The sequence below is a fragment of the Octopus sinensis genome, linkage group LG12 (genome assembly GCF_006345805.1).
Source record: "Octopus sinensis linkage group LG12, ASM634580v1, whole genome shotgun sequence".
Lineage (NCBI taxonomy): Eukaryota > Metazoa > Mollusca > Cephalopoda > Octopoda > Octopodidae > Octopus > Octopus sinensis.
In genome coordinates, this window is record NC_043008.1 from 31,819,857 (window position 1) to 31,839,856 (window position 20,000).

The 20,000-nt window shown below is 36.0% G+C and overlaps 1 protein-coding gene across 1 annotated transcript in view; it reads left to right on the forward strand.

Moving 5' to 3' along the window:
• Window positions 1-20,000, forward strand: part of LOC115217972 (omega-crystallin) — a 28,483-nt gene that overhangs the window by 563 nt on the left and 7,920 nt on the right. Inside the window, exons 2-9 of the mRNA XM_029787702.2 lie at window positions 4,457-4,561; window positions 6,192-6,332; window positions 10,857-10,983; window positions 11,846-11,907; window positions 15,204-15,332; window positions 15,800-15,913; window positions 17,844-17,946; window positions 19,858-20,000. The exon at window positions 19,858-20,000 is cut by the window's right edge and continues 42 nt beyond it. Of these exons, the coding sequence (XP_029643562.1) occupies window positions 4,457-4,561; window positions 6,192-6,332; window positions 10,857-10,983; window positions 11,846-11,907; window positions 15,204-15,332; window positions 15,800-15,913; window positions 17,844-17,946; window positions 19,858-20,000 (924 nt within the window). The remainder of the gene's footprint in view (window positions 1-4,456; window positions 4,562-6,191; window positions 6,333-10,856; window positions 10,984-11,845; window positions 11,908-15,203; window positions 15,333-15,799; window positions 15,914-17,843; window positions 17,947-19,857) is intronic.

The window sequence follows — 20,000 nt, forward strand, 5'->3', positions numbered from 1 at the left end:
ATTTTATGGCTCGGAGCAAAGCAGGCCTTGCTGTTCACTCAAAATAACATGTAGCAAATTATCCACAAGCACTCGTGCAAACTGAGTTCTGAGCTTGTTCCATTTGCCAAAACGTTTGCAAGGTACCGGCAGGCCTCAAAAGACACATGCGTGCCCATAGAACATAATTACCGCTTTATTTCATTGAATGGTCATTTGTCGTTCACGACGAGAAACCCATCACACACACACACACATACATACATACATACACTACATATATATGTATAACATGTGTGTATGTATATTATATATATATATATATATATATATATATATATATATATATATATATATATATATATATATATATATATATATATATATATATATATATATATATACACACACATAGCAAAAGCAACAGTTGAAATGAATACAGTTATTCATTTCTATTTTCATTTTTAATTTTTGTTTTGTGCTTTAATTGGTAAGGTAGGAACTTCTACCTAGTCGTCTGCAATTTTCATTTCCCATTAACCTGAGTGACGTCATAGGTGACCAGTTTTTATTGTCACCTGTAATATAAATTCCGGTGAAAACGTTTGCAGTTGTCGAGATTCGTACTAGTTGCCAACGGTTCAAAACTAATTCTGAAGGCTTATTTCCAGTTTTGTTTTTAAATGATTCACTGCATTAACTATTAACATAATGGTTGGAATTCCACCTCCGAGTAAGAACCTAAAGATTAAGTTTACCAAGGTATAGATGTGATGATCACAGCTGGAACGACTTCGATCATAACTATGTCCGATCAAAGTTTACCTATATTACAAAACTAGTTAACGTGGGCGATTTTGGTTGTTCTACATACTTGAAATAACAACAGATCTCTGTCAAATACACCATTTGCATTTTAAGCTGCAAAGGACTTATTGGATAATGTAATCACCGATACATTATATCTCAAACAACGAGACGGGATTGACTGGTTTGTCTTTGGTTATCAGATTGCTTGATCAAGGCCGATCAGGAACTAAAAAACAATAACGTAAATGTAAAAAAGGACAATGTATAAATAGTGAGACAGGTCAGATCCACTGCTGGTCTACCAACTCATGATTCCCCTTCAGTCAAAAGATCCAGTTAGTTGGGATTTTTCTCATCTCAGCTATTTGGTTACGTCTCAAATCCATCAAATCAAACCCAGACGTCTTAAAAATAAGAAGTTAAGTAAATCATGTAGTCGTTGAATAATGTAGTCCTAGATACATTATATCAGTGAATAAGGAAAGGATGGTTACGGTTCAATCGCCAATGATTAGAGCTATAGCTGAACACAACTGATTTGGGGTTAAAAATTAACAAAAACAATATTAGAATTATCACTATGACCATCACCACTTACAGGAACTATCTCAACAAAAGAACTTGTCGGTGGATATCGACGAAAACTCAGCTACTATCTTGAATAAAGGACATATTGGATTACTTGGTACTACTAGATACACTATATTTGGATTTAAAGAGGAAGTGTGGTGGTTAGAGTAGAATACCATTGACCATAGGCCTGCTTGATGAGGGATGACCTGGAATTTACCTTTCATCTTTTCGGGTTCGATAAAGTAAGGACCAGATTAGCACTAGGGTCGATATAATCGACTTGCCCCCATCTCCGTAATTGCTGGCCTGGTACTAAAATTTGAAATCCTTATCATTATCGCCCTAGTGGCAAGTGAATGAAATTGTTATTATTATTATTATTATTATTATTGTGATTTGCCTCAGGTTCGGTCTTATTCCTGGTAGGAATTATGTGGATAGCTGGTTACTACCTGTAACCTTAGGTATCCACAAGTTTTCAGCAGTCTTTCAAGTGCTTAGAACCATCCTGATAATCCTTGCTGTCCTTAAGAGACAAACTTTCTATATGGGGTTGCACCGGGCATTCTATTTCAATCTCCTTCAGCCATTTGTCTATATCTTGTCTTACTGTTCCCAACGCACCAATTATTATACGCATGACCTTCACTGTTCGCCCCATATTTTCTCCATTCGATTCATGAAACCTCTTTTATTTGGCTTACTTCACAGCCAGCATTCTATTACTATTTTATTTTCATCTTTTACCCATTTCATTCTTTTCTTTTGCACTTTTCACAACGATTTTGGTCCTGGTCAATAGCTTGATGACGACCTGTCGGAGCTTGATCAGATACTCCCGACCTGCCGTGCATGACACCGTCACTGCTAAGTTACAGTCCCGTTAGCGCAATTCTGGTTATTATTTAATTTTGACATCACTCATTTAGAGGTAGCATTTGTAAGGTTGTACAATCACCAATATTTATATCGTGAGACCATCACAAGATAGGTTGCTAGCCAAGGATCCGAGAGACCACACCTACCCTCGTGTACATTGTTTCTAGTGCCACTGTCGTTCAATCCATTGTTTTATATCTTTGTATTTCACATTTTCATGTGGAGGAACGTGGCTTAGTCGTTAGTATGTCAGCACCATGATCGTAAGATTGTGGTTTCGATTTCTGGACCGAATGACGCGTTGTGTTCTTGAGCAAAACACTTCATTTCACGTTGTTCCAGTCCACGCGGCTGGTAAAAATGAGTAACGCTGCGATGGACTGGCGTCTCGTCCAGCTATGGAACACATAGGCCATAGAAACCGGGAAATCGGGCTCATGAGCCTGGCTAAGCTTTAAAAGGGCGCATTTATTTTATTTTTTTATTTCACATTTTCACTCGTGAGAATTTTGGTGTTGAGGTGGCACAACCATCGGTGTTTTACTGAGGTGGTACAAACATCAGTGCTTTTATTGATTATTATTATTATTATCATTATTACTATTATTATTATTATTATTATTATTATTATTACTATTATTATTACTATTACTATTATTATTATATTATTATTATTATTATTATTATTATTACTATTAAGGCGGCGAGCTGGCAGAAACGTTAGCACGCCTGGCGAAATGCTTAGCGGTATTTCGTCTGCCGCTACGTTCTGAGTTCAAATTCCGCCGAGGTCGACTTTGCCTTTCATCCTTTCGGGGTCGATTAAATGAGTACCAGATACGCACTGGGGTCGATATAATCGACTTAATCCATTTGTCTGTTCTTGTTTGTCCTCTCTGTGTTTAGCCCTTTGTGGGTAGTAAAGAAATAGGTATTTTGCCTGTCGCTATGTTCTGAGTTCAAATCCCGCCGAGGTCGACTTTACCTTTCACCCTTTCGGGGTCGATAAAATAAGTACCAGTTGATCACTGGGGTCGATGTAATCGACTCATCCCCTCCCCCAAAATTTCAATTTCCAGGTCCTTATATTTACTTAGTTTGTCAAATTCCTTTACAGATACATTTTTATCTGTAGGAACACTTACATCTATTAGTCTACAAGTATTTTCTTTCCTGTCTTTAATAACTATGTCTGGTCGATTAGCCTGGATCGTTCTGTCAGTGTTGACTGGAAAATCCCAGAGGATAGTGACATTTTTACCTTCAACCACTGACTCAAGATGATATTCAAACCAGTAACCAGGAGAGTTGATTTTTGTAGTGTTTACATATTTTCCAGTGTAAATACTGTTCTACCCAATTGTGGCGATTTTGTATTCGCTTATTATTATTATTATTATTATTATTATTATTATTATTATTGTTATTTTTATTGTTGTTGTTGTTGTTATTATTATTGCCTTTGTACAGCTTCTAACGCTGGAGATGTACTACGGTGTCAGCTGTTCACTACCAGTGAACTAAGATAACACCTCTTACTTTTCGAGCACCTTCCAGAGTATTCGAGCGGTTCCATGCAGTGCTGTTTTCTGCAAGTGCTCCACCCTTATTGCAGCCCCTATATGTTCCATGTACGTCTAGAAATTTTTACTCACTGTTCCCAGGACTCCAACAATTATTGGTACTACTACTACTACTAGGGAGTCATTAGAGCATTCAGATAGGCTATCTCGTAGTATTTGCTCAGACTCTCTACAGTTTGAGCTCACATGCCGTCTATAAAAGTTTTTCTTTCATCTTTATGAGGTTGAAAAAAACAAAAGAACGTCAAACTGGATGCATCGTGGTATTTGTTCTAGAACTTTGCGTTATGAATTCATTTCCCTCCCCCTCCATCGTCCGGTTTAACACCTACACCTAGCATCTTTGTTGCTTTTAGAGGATTCCACTCTAATGTAAATAGTCAGATCAAGTCTACGGTTTGAGGATATTTTCCATCCTCCTTCCCAGGCTCGAATGTCATTTTTACATGTTAGTCTTTCTAAAAATAATGATATCTGTTAGAGGATGCTTAGAAACCTAGGATGATGGCGAGCTCTTCATGCATTGCTTTCGTTAAACCGGTGGTCTATAAAACTCAACCGGTTGATTCTCAGTAATGGCGTCATTGGTCGATCGTTCAGTCATTTCTATTTGCCTCGGTTTTTACTTTCAGATTTTCATTAACAACCAGTTCGTTGATTCAGCCAATGGCAAGACTTACCCTGTTATCAATCCTTACACAACGAAGAAGATTTGTGACGTTCAGGAAGGAAGTAAGGTAAGTAAGAAACCATCATTACAAACCTATAGTTAACCATTTTCGTTGGGCGGCCGACATCTTTTATCCTTTACTTTTTATTTGATTCAGTCATTAAACTGTGCCCACATTTTATATTTTCAAAACACTTTTGTTCTCTTAAACCAACAAATGTACGATGATGTGAACACAATAAGACAATAACGCATGCGCAATTTTATCACATATATGGCGGAAATGTGATAATGATAATTCTTTTTGTTTTGTAGTAAATTTTGGGAGATATAAATGATACTGATCATTCGTTGACATAGTTCTCTTTATCACATTATTAATTTCTAGCTGGATATTTTTTGAAGTTCTTATTTTATGAATATTAGCATTGCGAAACTAATGGTCACTCTTTGACCAGCAATAACAATCAGCTTCCTAATATATATATATTATATATATATATATATATATATATATATACATACAGGAGTGGCTGTGTGCTAAGTAGCTTTCTTACCAACCACATGCTTCCGGGTTCAGTCCCACTGTGTGGCACCTTAGGCAAGTGTCTTCTACTATAGCCCCGGGCCGACCAAAGCCTTGTGAGTAGATTTGGTAGACGGAAACTGAAAAGAAGCCCGTCGTATATATGCTGGTGTGTTTGCGTCCCTGTAAGTTAGCAGTTCAACAAAAGAGACCGATAGAATAAGTATTAGGCTTACAAAGAATAAGTCCTGGGGTTGAATTGCTCGACTGAAGGCGGTGCTCCAGCATGGCCGCAGTCAAATGACTGAAAGAATTAAAAGAGTATATACGCATATACATACACACATATATAAACATACATGCGTTACATACATATGCATATATGTATCCGTATGTATGCGTATGTGTATATGCATGTGTGTATGTGTGTGTGTGTGTGTCTGTAAACATAGATAGATAGATAGATAGATAGATAGATAGATAGATAGATAGATAGATAGTACTATGTCAACCAATGCCTTGTGAATGGATTTGGTACACGGAATCTGTGTGGAAGCTCGATGCATGTGTGTGTATTTGTAGTTGTGTTTGTCCTCTTTTCACGTAATAACCGGTGTTGGTGTGTTTATGTCCCCGTAATGTAACCTTTCGGCAAGACAGAGTGATAGATAAGTGCCAGACTTTAAAAAAATGTACTGGAGTCAATTTGTTCGACAAAACCCATTAAGGCAGTGTCCCAGCATGGCTACGTTCTAATGACTAAAATTTAAAGGTTTGAAATAAGCTGGTCGAGTGAAAGAGAGAGTGCTCATGACTTTTGTAGGCCCTTCTAGACTGGCATGATTGATGTGATTGACGTTTTGTTTAAACATTTGAAAGCAAACGTGAGCAAACGGAGTAAGCTTCTTTATTTCATGAAAATTGGCCATAAAGGCCTCACATAGAAGGGGCAGCTTCTTACCACACATACGCCTGCGCCTATGAGAAGAAAACTGGATGAAATGTTTCAGCGAGTGTTTGAAGACAGAGGCAGACAAGAAGACTAAAGATTGGCAGGTGGGATGGTCATGTTTGGAGAGATTGCTGAAATATTCGGAGGATTGTATTGTGTTGTGTCATAAAGTTGATTTGTCGTTGCATTTAACTCTGTCAATTGCATTTACTTTTACAGGCTGACATCGATAAAGCTGTCCAGGCATGTAAATTAGCGTTCAAGCGTGGAACACCATGGAGACGCATGGATGCCAGTCGCCGTGGACATCTTTTATATCGTCTGGCTGACCTTTTTGAGAGAGATATAGCCCACTTATCAGTAAGTATGAACTCAACCATGATAAACAGTGCGGTGAAGGTAATACTTCACTGAGGGGGACGAAATAATTCGAAACTAGTGAGATGTGTTAAAATTCCACGGAGCGAAAGAAAAATCAAGAGGAGTTATTTAAGAAAGATAGGATGATTTACATTATTATTGCATATAAATCTAATTATTGCCCGTGCAGTAAATGATAGAAAATAATACAATAACAATCTATACTATACTTAATACATACATTATTCTTTAGAATTTAATTCTTGTGAAACTGCAGGATCAATATATAATTGCATATTCCTTGTAATTGCAATATTTTATCATAATTACTTTACTTTATATGCAATGCGCACAAAACGATATAGAGAATATACACAATGTATTTATTTACACGGTTAGTTTCAATCTAGTATACCGGCAATACACCTAACTATGACAATATAGAAACTAATATTTCTTTTTTGCATCTGTTTTGCATGATTCTACACATAAACGATTTAAATAGCTGACTAATAACCATGGGTTCAAATTTTGGTACAAGACCAGCAATTTCGAGGAAAGGAGTAAATCGGTTACATAGACCCCAGTGCTATACTGGTACTTATTTTTTCGACTCCGAAGGGATGAAAGCAAAGTCAACTTCCGCGGATGTTGAAATCAGAACGTAAAGATGGACGAAATACCGCTAAGCATTTTGCCCGGCGTGCTAACGATCCTGCCAGCTCACTGCCTTTTAATGATAAATGATAATAATAGAAGTGAAATAGAACCAGTGCATGTGTTTATTATTGGCATTATTACCCTCCAGATATAGAATAAAATCAATATTTTATCTTTAAGAAAAATCTTGAAAAATAAACATTATTTAATCAAATAGAAGCTAATTTTAAGCAGTGTTTTATAATTCATATTTTCTCACACTGTCCTATTTAACATGTACCCTGTTTAGATAGATAATTGAACTAATGCGCCCCCCCCCCACACACACACACACAAACACACCCACGCACCTGTTAAAGATCTATGGTAATTACTGAAAATGAGTCATTTAAGGAAATAGTATTGAACCTTGGTACATCATTAGTGATGCTCACTGGTAACACAATGTTCTTTTATTTTCTCTGGGGAAAGATTTTAGAAGTTGAAATATTTTATTTCTCAGAGATATCCCGAACCCTCTGAACACCAGTGATCTTTATAGCACCCCTATGAAAAATCACTATGCCCATAAGGGGATGCTGCTGCTCAGGTTTAGAGCAGCTGGACTAAACGGTTAAATAGTATCGGATTTTATCCTCAAGTAGCCGTCATACGTTAGTTGAGGGTCAATTAAAACCAATACCGTAAATCCTCGAGTATGATACGCATTTTGTCCCAAAATTTAAAGGTCAAAATCCTTACTGCGTACTATATACGAGGTTAAAAATGAAAATTATTTTCTAAGCAATGTCCGAGTCTCTATTTGCTGTCCGGCAATGTATATTCAGGCACATTTTGTGATGTTGGGCGCGAAAATACCTCAAGCTAAGCCTGAAAGCAATGAAATCATAAAAAATCATCTATAACTTGCAGTAAGCAGCATATATTAAACGTTATTACTGTTATTTCTTTATTTTCTGCAAACAAAATGCACAAAAAAGCTACACGTTTGCATTATGTTATATATACAATAATAATAAAGGACGTTACCGTATACATTTTTACGAACCAAGGACGTTATATAGACCTCCCTGGCTCAAGTTAGAGAAGGGGTGCGTATTATACACAAGGTTTAGGTTTTTCAGAGGTACAGCCCCCTAAAAATCCCCTGCGTATTATATTCAAGGGCGGACTATACTCGAGGATTTACGGTATACACTTCACCTAGAACAGTTTAAAGATATAAACGTCTTTCTTAAAAAAGGACTGGGGTGTTAAATCTTACATTTTGCATTAAATAGCTTCATTCCTCCCGTCAAAGACAACAATGCTTTTTATTCTGCGTAGGTCGATAAAATAAAATGCCGAAGTTGATTTATATTTCTGTAAAGCATTCTGTATTATTTGAATTATAATAAAAGACAAGACAAAAGTTTCGTTCTCACCTTCCGGTATACTAGATTCCAATTAATAAGTGATTGCTACTTAAAAGATCAAATTAAATTCTATTTAAACAAGTGAAGGTACTGAGCTGTAAAAGCTTGAGAGCTGTTGATTTAATCCGGCTGCTTCATTGTCTTGAGCTTCAAACAATAGATACTATTATTTATATGTTTTTATTATTTCGAAGGTAACCTTGTATCAGTGAAATATCAGTGACGAGAGGGAGAAACAACTGTACCTTCCCTTGCAGTGCTTGTACATAAGTTCTACACTTTTACTTGCTAACCACATTTTTGTAAAATGCCGTTACATATAAGACCAATGTAAGGCAGTGAACCAGAAGAATTGTTAGCGCCCGCCGGGAAAATGATATGCGGTATTTATTCCCGCTCTTTGCGTTCTGAGTTCAAATGCTGCCGCTGTCAACTTTACCTTTCGGGATCTATAAAATAAGAATCAGTTGAGTAATCGACTAGCTCTCTCCCGCAAAATTCCATTTCTTGTATCTGTAGTAGAAAGGATGTTATGCAAAGAGCAGGCAGAATCGTCAGGACATCAAAAAAGATCATTTGTGGCAGTAGCACTAGCTCTTTATGCTCTAAGTTCAAATCTGGCTGGGGGTGAACTTCGCCTTTCATCATTTTAGGGTTGATCAAATAAAGTACTAGTCCAAGTACTGAGCTCGATTGTATCAACCAGTCCCCTCTCACAAAATTACTGGTCATGTGCCTAAATCAGATACTAATATAAAACCAGTAAGTCTCAGTCTTTTTAACTTTATGGAGTTTTTGAGATCAAATGACAAAAAAAAATTCTGGTTTGCTTAACCTGGACATTATTTTTTTAAAAAATGATTTTAAACTTAAAAATTTAGGAAAAATATAGAATGTTGCTTACCTTGTGCTATTAAATGTATTTGTGATCAAATAATGAAACAATTCTGCTTCACTTAGCCCGGACATCATTCTTTTTTTAATTATTTTAAAGTTTTAAAAATTTAGGAAAAATGCAGAATATTGCTTACCTTGTGTTATCAATCGTATTTGTGTTTTTAAAAAAAAATGTTTAACACGTTTTTTCCAAATACTTAATCATTAGGCGTCTCCTAAAGTATAAACATAAACTTTCACGAATCACTGTTTGAAAACGACTGCTAAACATGTTCTGTACTACTTGTTTCAAATCTTAATGTTATATATCATAAGCAAACTGTTTTTAATCATATAGCGATGGATATACCTGTTTCTTACCAGTAATGTTAATGTATTTGGAGTTTGTAAATAAATTAGGAGAATTAAGATAATGATGTCAATAGATATAATTACAACAATTACGACAATGCGGACAGTAAACATTGTACATATAACAACGACAATAATTATGGGTTGTTGGTGGTGTTTAGCCCTATCTAAACTCTCATCGAACAAACGTATGATCAAAGAAATTTCAATGGTGACCATTCTGTCTTTTTATGGAAATCCATCTATTCATCCATCTTCTCCGCCCACTGTTCGTAAGAGGGTCGAAGGTGGGGGTTGATTCCTTAGGCACCTACTCTGTAAGCTCTCATCAGAAGCAACCGTTATTAGACATTCCAGCTTGATTCCCAAGCGTGACCAACTGAGATTATGGATACTATCCAGTCATCTCGTTCTTGGTCTACCGTAGGTCTATTGCCGGTTGTCTCGGCTTGAAGAATCCGTCTTCCGATTCTCTCCTGCGACATTCCAATCACACGTCCGTAGTACTGGAGCTGTGACCACTCAATGCAGCGAAGTAGTGGCTCGACTTGAAGAGAATCCCTCATCTCCAAGCTACGTATTTTGCAGGCCCGTTGCCAGACTTTGGTACATGGGGATGCTCCAGAATATTCTAGGTGGGCACTAATTTATTATAATGCTAACGTGGAGTTTCGAAATAAGTGTATCGCTGTAAATATGAGGGTGCACCATTGAATAGTAAGGTGGGTGGCAATGCCGTCTATGCCATCTAGTGCACTTCCTTAAGGATGGAAATGGTACCCTGTCAAGTAACCTTACTTCAGAGAACCCTCAGAGGAACCCCATTTCGGTTGCTAGTATTTGCAATCATACTCTTTCGGTTGTTACCCAACTTTCACGATCATAGCATCTTGTTTTTATACGCGATATCTTTGTGGACAGAAAATAAGTGGAGTCAACCGGGCTAGATTCAGTCCGGTGTAAGGATTTTATCGGTGACTGAGTAGTCTGTCCAAGAAGACGCTGCTTATAAACCTACCGCTACTAAGGACTTCAGTAAGCTGGCACACCAATTTGCATACTGAACGCATTCTTCACAGTTTATTTGATTAAAAAATTACCGGTGGGTTTAAGTTTGTTAATATATACAAAATTTATTATACGAAGCCGTTTGAAATCTTATGTATATATTAAAACAGAAAATATTCAATGTATTTTACAGAGTTTGGAAACTTTGAATACAGGCAAGCCCTATAAGAATTCTTACCAAGATATGGTACACAGTATCCAGATACTGCGTTATTTTGCTGGTTGGGCGGATAAGAATATGGGGCAGAACATTCCGGTTGGTAAGTACCAGCTTTACTTGCAAATTTATCCACATTTACATAAACCCACGTGACTGTATGGAATTAATATGAATGAAGGAATAAATGAATGAATCTCGCTCTTGTTTTAGTGAACGAGAGTTCCATTTGTTCGATCAACGGAACAACGAACCAACTGTATTATGATACATATGGCTGATTACTCTCCAAACACTTATATCTTTAATGTAATAGTTTAGTAGACTCAGTCTTATTTCATCTACAATCTTTCTCTCACAAGGTTTGAATAGCCTTTGGTTAAATATATATATATTACAAATTAAGAAATTAGAGATTTTTTCTTTTTTTGGCATTATTTATTCACCATTACACGTGTTCCATTGTTAATAAGAATTAGAAAGTTTTACATGCTAGACAGACATGTAAATGATTTCCTATTAGAAATTCTTTAGACAGAAAATTAAATAACGGAAAAAAGCAGATGTGCTTCAAGAGGAAACAACTGGGATTTACCCTAACTACCAACATTGTGTGTGTGTGTGTGTGTGTGTGTGTGTGTTTTCTATAGACGTGTTTGCGACCTATAAGTACGTAGCTATACAAGTCATAAATATCTATCTTAAACTCCTGTATGACAAAGAAGCATTTGTGTCATAAATGTGGTGTGATAAGAGACGAGTTGACTATTCGATCCTACTGATTCTACTATTCCCCTTTACTTATCACTGTAGGTCTGCATTCCAACACAGTCCTATGAAAATTAATTCAGTGCTGCTATTTTTGCATGTATGTTTGCTTGTTTTACCTGAATTGGATGATAACGATAATACTTTGAAGATATTGTCACTATGTTCTAATCCCTGTTTATCTCATCTTTTCACAGATGGTGACTTCTTCAGTGTTACCAAACATGAACCTGTTGGTATTTGTGGCCTTATCATACCCGTAAGTATCTCTACCAATCAATATCCATCTACGAGAAGGCGACAAACAGGCAGAATCATTAGCACACCAGGCAAAACGCTCAGCGGTATTTTGTCCGTCTTTACGTTCTGAGTTCAAATTCTACCGGGGTTGACTTTGCCTCTCATCCTTTCGAAGTCGACAAAATAAACACCAGTTCCGTACTGGGGTCATGTAATCGATTTATCCCCTCTCACGAAATTACTGGTCATATGCCAAAATTTGAAATCAATATCCATCTACGAGTAATTGATTTGAAGTTTATTAATTCAGCTAATCTAAAACAAATAGACTCTATTTTGTCCTGTACTGCGTTACTTTGTATAATAGTGGAAGAATAATCATTTTTGATCTTTCCGTCCACGCATATCTATTTGTACATGCCTGACCGTGTGCGTGTTTGTGCATATGCATATGCATATGTCTCACGCACATACACACACACACATTACATGCATATATGTTTTAGAATGCATACAAACGTATATACCTCGCATTACATCAATCTTTCCGAGAAGTAAAATAGAACGATAAACTTTTCCACGAAACTATGTGTATGCGTGCGCGCGTGTGTGTGTATGTGTGGTGGGTATACTTACACTACCCTTCCTATATATATATGTGTGTGTGTGTGTTAACCGAGTGGTTAAGGTATTGCATTCACATCAGGCGCCGTCCCAGAAATTTTTAGAAGGAAGGGCACAAGGTCAGAAGGGAATATAATTCCAGGGAAAAGGGCGTGGTAGCATTATTTAGAAGGGCGCTAACCCCTCGGGTCCGTCCCTGCATAGGGTGGAGTAAGTTTGTTCAGAGTCCACTATTTCCTCTTAATTGTATAACTTGAATAAGCACACGAGGTGTTCTGAATCAGACATGCAGACACGTATTGTTTGGGAAATTAGGGAACCTAAACCCAAATACAATATCGATCCTGACCTCCTTTATTATCGCAGAACTATAATGTTTTCCATCCCACCCTTCCTAATAATTCTTACAAATTTTGCCACAAAGCCAGCAACTTAGATAATATCAGTAGATAATATCGAAGCCAGTACGTGATTAGTACTTTATTTTATCAACTCGAAAGGGTGGGAGACAAATTTGACCTCGTCGTTATTTGAACTCTGAACGTAAAGAACTGGAAGCAATGTTGCCAAGTATTTTAGCCAACGGGCAAACTTCCGCCGGCTCGTTACCTTAGACTTTCTCTAATAATAGTAAATATACGCCCAACTGGATCACCGATACAAACCGGAATGCGTAAAATAACGTGTTACAGCAACGTCACGCATCAAAACACCAGCTAGCTGTATTGAAATATTTCTGCTGGTAAATTTGTGAAACACCAGCAGTACAGGGAGGGCTAGGTCGCAGTTTCCTATTGGGTACTCTCTTGATACTTTTCAAGGTAACATCAGCCTTCTCTCTCACTCCTCCCTTCTTTCTCTCTGCTCTCCATATGTACAAATATACAGACACATGCTTACAAATAAGTATACATGCAGGTATATGCATATGCATATATGTATGTATTTATGCATGTCTGTGTATAAATAGAAATATATATTTCTTCATCATAATAGTCATTTTTCACCCGCTTTTCCATGCAGACATGTATATATATGTATGTATATATATATATAATATATATATATATATAATAATATATATAAACCAAGAGAGAAGATGGAGAGAAGATTAATAAAAATTTGATTTAATACATTGATAAGACCTACAATTGTTTCAATTCATCGCTTATAGTTTTTATAATATATATGTATGTGTGCCTATATTATTAGGTTTATATATATATACATATATATACACTTCTCAACCAAAACATAACGATGTAATAAATTTGAAAAGCTGAACGCGAAACCGGTCTTTCTTCAAAAATTATGTCATTGTATGAAAAAAATTTATAACATTCTTCAGACATAATGACTCAAATATATTTTTTTGAACCTTCTAAAACAAGCCTTCTGTAGTTTTTTCACTTTTTACTATTTTCTCTCTCTCTCTCTCTCTCTCTCTCTCTCTCTATATATATATATATATATATCTATATATATATATTATATATAATATATATTATATATATATATAATAATATACTTATATATATATATTATAATATATATATATATATATATATATATATATATATATATTATATATATATATATATATAATAAATATAATTATATATTATATATATAATATATTATATATATATATATATATAATATATATATAAATATAATATATTATATATATATATATATAAATATAATTACATATATATATACATTCATATATATATATTATATATATATATATATAATATATATATATATATATATATACATACATATATGCATATATATATGCATATATATACATATACTTACATATATGTGTGTGTGTGTCATTATTTAGTTTTATTTCAAGATTTCTTGCTAATAGAGAAAGAGTTAGTTTCTAACCTAGATCCAAGGCTCCTTCATTGGAATTTCAACATCAACAGGATATTTTTATATGCATGTATGTATATGTGCAGACTTGTATGTTTCGTTTTATGCATGTATTCTCATGAATATAGTTGCATATCTAGACATTCTCATATATACTTAAATGGTAAACTTCAAGAAAGTTTAACAGATTTATACAGTTCCAGTGATATCTTGGATTTGTAGTCTTCGAATCAGTTTTCTCCTTTCTGGTTTTGAGAAGCCTAATTTCTCAAGATTGGTGTTTAGGCAGTGTGTTACATATCCCAGTGTCCTAATGATTACAGGTACAAATCTGAACTTTTAATCTGGATAGAGTAACTGTAGATTCCTCAATAGTTCAGAATAGGTATTTTCTTTTCCGCTGATCTGTAGCTTTATGTTAACATCCACTGGGCAGCTGATTTCCACAACTGTACACAATTTCTCTTCACTGTCTCAAATCACTATGTCAGGTCTATTATGCATATATTTTATTCAGGTTTTCACAGGGACATTCCACAAGTACTCCTTTTTAATATGAGTGGCTATTATTTCTATCATACTGTGGGTGCTTATTTCTTTGTATGTATGTGTGTATAAGTATGTGTGTGTATGTATGTATGTATGTATGTATGTATGTATGTATGTATGTATGTATGTATGTATGTATGTATGCATTTGTAATGTACATCTCTATTTCTATATGTATGTTTGCATTACAGAACTATATTACATAAATGATTTCTAACTAAATTTATCTCAACATAACTGTTTTATTGTTTTTAGTGGAACTATCCAATGGTGATGATGACTTGCAAAATGGCCCCTGCTTTGTCATGTGGTAACTGCGTTGTAATCAAGCCTGCTGAGCAGACACCTCTTACCGCTCTGCATTGTGCATCACTGGTGAAGGAGGTCAGTAACTTTGTGCATTATTATATTAACAGTAGAATATCTGTGCCGTCAATAATGACGGCGAATGTTTTATTAAGTTTGTGATAACTATCACATTTTAGCGTGTTTTATGAATAATCGATTTTTCCAATTGGAGGTATTGTTGAAAAGTGTATATGATAAAAGTTGATAATGCGGGTGTAATATATGTGTATGTGTGTGTGCATGTATATATGTATCTATGTATGTATGCATTTTTGTATGTATGTATGTATGTATGTATACTAGTATAGCTATTTGGCTGAATGTCACCTGAAGAAATGGAATGGTTATGTAACAGCACGAAATTACGTAATGTTATCTAATATCGTTTTTGTCTATTCTGTGTGTGTGTGTGTGTGTGTGTGTGTGTGTGTGTGGTGTGTGTGTGTGTGTTTCATGGTAATTGTCCTTTCTAAATTTCACCCTGCCTCTTCGTTTTTCTCTAGGCTGGCTTCCCACCAGGTGTTGTAAATGTGGTACCGGGATATGGTACAACATGTGGCCAGTCGATTTCATCACATCAAGACATCAACAAAGTATCTTTCACTGGATCAACTGAGGTAAGCGCTTTCAAATTTTCTGCATTGTGTACGTCTTTCTCTCCCCCCTCTCTCTCTCTCCATATATATATATATATATATAGCAATAATAAATCTCTGAGCGAGATATAAACAGTAGCAGCACGACATCGTAAAGTATATTTGCCACCTAAATGTGACTAAAACTTAAGGGTCGATGCTACTGTAGCTTGTAGCCTCAGGAAGACATCTCCTCCAGCTGGCTATTGACCCACTATCTGTGCCCTATCAGTATTTGCAAAGGGAAGTCATCATCGCCATCTCCAGCCTGACGTGATACACACGGACCCGAGTTTCTGGGTATTGACCCGTCATCAGCGTGTGGCAACCACCGGTTGTGTATATACACACACACCACACACACACACCACACACACACACACATACACACATATATATATATACACGTATGTGTGTATGTGCGTGTGTGCCTCTGTGTGTGTGTGCGTGTGTGTAGGTGTGTGTGTGTGTAAACTTTCGACACAAAGTGATATATTTCCTTTTTTGGAATTCTGGATCTCGAAGCACGTATAACGCTATAAATAATAGCATGTAAATATTGAGTTGAAACAACATACAATTCTAAAATAAATATCGAAATTCAAACGATTGCTTTAATTTATTGGTAGAAGGCCTACATGTCTACAGATGTGGGTTCGAGTCCCGAAGATACCTTTCGACATTTTCTATCTGAAGGGAATTTTTCAACCCAATATTTACAAGTTATTATTTATAGATTTATAAAGACGGCAGAATCGTTAGCAAACAGGGGAAAATGCTTAAAAGCATTTTGTCCGTCTTTACGTTCTGAGTTCAAGATTCACCGAGGTCGATTTTGCTTTCCATCATTTAAGGGTCGATAGAACATATACCAGTCATGTACTGGTATCAATGCAATCGATTTAACCCTTCCCTCTAAAACTACTGGCTTTATATGTGCTTCGACGTCCAGTTCCCCGCCCCCTACCTTGGCTTTAAACTCCGTTGCAATTTCAGATCTCTCTCTCTATATATATATATATATATATAGGCAGGAGAGAATGCAAGAGGATGTCTCCAAGACGTCTAAGTATTCAAGAAAGTATCTATATATATATATATATATATATATAGATACTTTCTTGAATACTTAGACGTCTTGGAGACATCCTCTTGCATTCTCTCCTGCCAGTTGGTTTGCTGGCATCAAGAGTGATCACCTGAATTACATTGGCACTTACTTCAGAACTTTCAGACCCAATAACATTTCATCGTTGTTTGATTTGAACTCAGAACGCATAGATCCGAAACTGATACCACAAATCATTTCTTTCGATGCTTTAATATGTTGCCGATTCACCGCTCTGGACTGATACGTTATTCACCGACCCCAAAAGGAAGAAAAGTAAAGATGGCCTCGGCGAGATTTTGAACTCAGAATGTAAACAATAACCGAAAGGTAGTTGTCTGACATATGGACGATTCCACTCAAGGGATACCCTAGAAATTACTATAACAATCCTTGTTGATTGTAAAGTTTTTAGTTTCTTCTCTCCTCGCTTGATTCTCAGTTCAAATCCTGCCGAGGTCCTCTTTGCCTTCAGCAGAGTCCCTAAAATAAAGCTTAATCGAAGCTGTAGTAAAGCAGTAATTCATAAAAGCAACTATGCTCGACCGTGAAATATGAGACTGTATCCATGTTAGAAATTGTTATCGTTATATTGATTGATTGAAAAATTAAACTTCGTTTCATCTCCTGAGATTCCTAGTTTGAAACTTTCATAGGTTGGCTTTAACCGTTCGTTATTCTTGAGATATATACCAGTAATTCGCTAATAAAATCTCAACTGGTTGTAAGTCTTCCACTAGAGAAAGTGGGCCTTGTTCTTGTTGCAGCTTCTGTAATTTTAGTAACTTTGTTCATTTTCTTCAGGTTGGCAAGTTGGTAATGCAAGCTGCTGGTAGCAGTAATTTGAAACGTTGCTCTCTGGAACTCAGCGGAAAGTGCCCCCTTGTCGTCTTTCCTGATACTGATCGTAAGTTTAGTATTTTCCTTTTGTTTTATCACTCTAGCATCGAGAGGTAGTGAAGAGTTGTGGCCTTGTGGTTAAGGTGTTGGGCTCACAATCGCTAACTCATTGGATTCGTTTCTGAGACCGGGAAGTGCGTTGTATTATTAAACAAGGTACTTCATTTCACCTTACTCAAGTTCACTCAGCTGAAAAAGTGTACCAGCTCCATCTTGGGTTTAAACTCTTTGACTGACTGGCATTCTGTTCAGACTAGAGTCTTATGTTCTCAGCTGACAAAATGCCTTGAAATCCAGATAAACCTTAGATTCATGAATTTGTATGCTTGAGACAGCATCACTGCTGAAAAACCAGTCATGGTCACAGATACACCTCCTACTATCGTAATATTCACATACATATATATGGAATAGAGCAGCACAAACACACGCACGCATGCACTCACACACACACATACATATTCTTTGTAGACTTTCTTGGACCTTCAACTGGTGATAGGGTTGTAGGGGCACCGTTAAGATATACAGCATACCTTGGACATATTAAACATGGCAGATTCCATCCTTCTTCAGAACTAAAGACCGCCGATTTCTTCCAGAGTTCTGTATTGGCATTTCATTTTAACGATCCTGGCGGGATTTAAACTCGGAAGCATTTTATCCGATGATGTAAAGAACTCATTACTCTCAAGATTATTCCTTTGCTTTGGCTCTTCCCACGCTAACACGCTACCACTACCTGTAGACTGGTGAGCAATCGGAAGCAGCCTCATTCATGGCGAATCAAATGGCTGGAAATATCAATTGAATCGCTCTCAGATCATATCCAGCAGTCTCAAAAGTGAATTACAATTTCGAGAATGTAGAGTTAGATATACAAAGGTTATGATCACGGTTGGAATATATATATATATATATATATATATATATATATATATATATGCATATATTCATACGCATATGTACATATTTACACCTATACGTATATATATATATAATATATATATATATATATATATATATATATACAGATGTGGGGCATAGGACATCACGAAACGTGTACAACAAAAAATTATGAAGTACTAGTACATGGAATATGAACTGTTTTTCGAACAACGAAAGACACAAATGGAAAACAAGACAAACAACACAAAGAACGATCCTTCATCAGTTGTTGGCTGTTTTTCTACTCTTGTATTTCGAGCATTTAACAACAATATACGCTTTCGATAAAACAGTTGCTCCCGCAAAGCAAATTAAATAAAATTTGGGATTTTGCGTAGGGTCAAAGCTGGTAACACAAAGAGGACAGTGAAAACAAACAGGAAGGGCTGCTAATCCCAAACAAGGTTGTGGTGGCGAACGCGTAAATCAAGCTACAACGGAGAGAAAGAAACACAAGTTAGGAGAAGAAAGATAGCGGATGGTCACGTGAGCAAGGGAGGAAGAGTGAGGGAGAGAGAGTGACAGACAGAGAACTGTAAAGGCGAGAGGAAAAAATTGGAGATAGGATAAGTGAAAAAGAAACATGATGGGGAGAAGGGGAGGTAGAAGAATAAAAACGAAAGAATAAAAAGACATATTATTTATATTATTATATGACTGAACGCCATGCAGCCTCTTTCAAGTCAGTAATATATATATATATATATATATATATATATATATATATATATATATATATATATATATATATATATATATATATATATATATACATACATATACATATACATATAACCGTCACGTCCTTTTGTATATCTAGGACTGCATTACCTAATGTGTTCATTTTCCGTGTTGATAAAATGTCTTTTCTGAATTTTTGGCTGCTACTAATAGTAGATCGAACAACCACGTAGAGGATCAGATTGAACAATTGATCCATTATGTCATTTTCTATGTATTTTTAATGTTTTAGTTGATTTTGCCGTGCAACAAGCTCACGAAGCTGCTTTTGAGAACATGGGTCAATGCCGCTGGTCTGGAGCTCGAACCTACGTCCATGAGAGTATCTATGAAGAGTTTATAAAACGATCAGTGGAACTTGCCACCCGAAGGAAA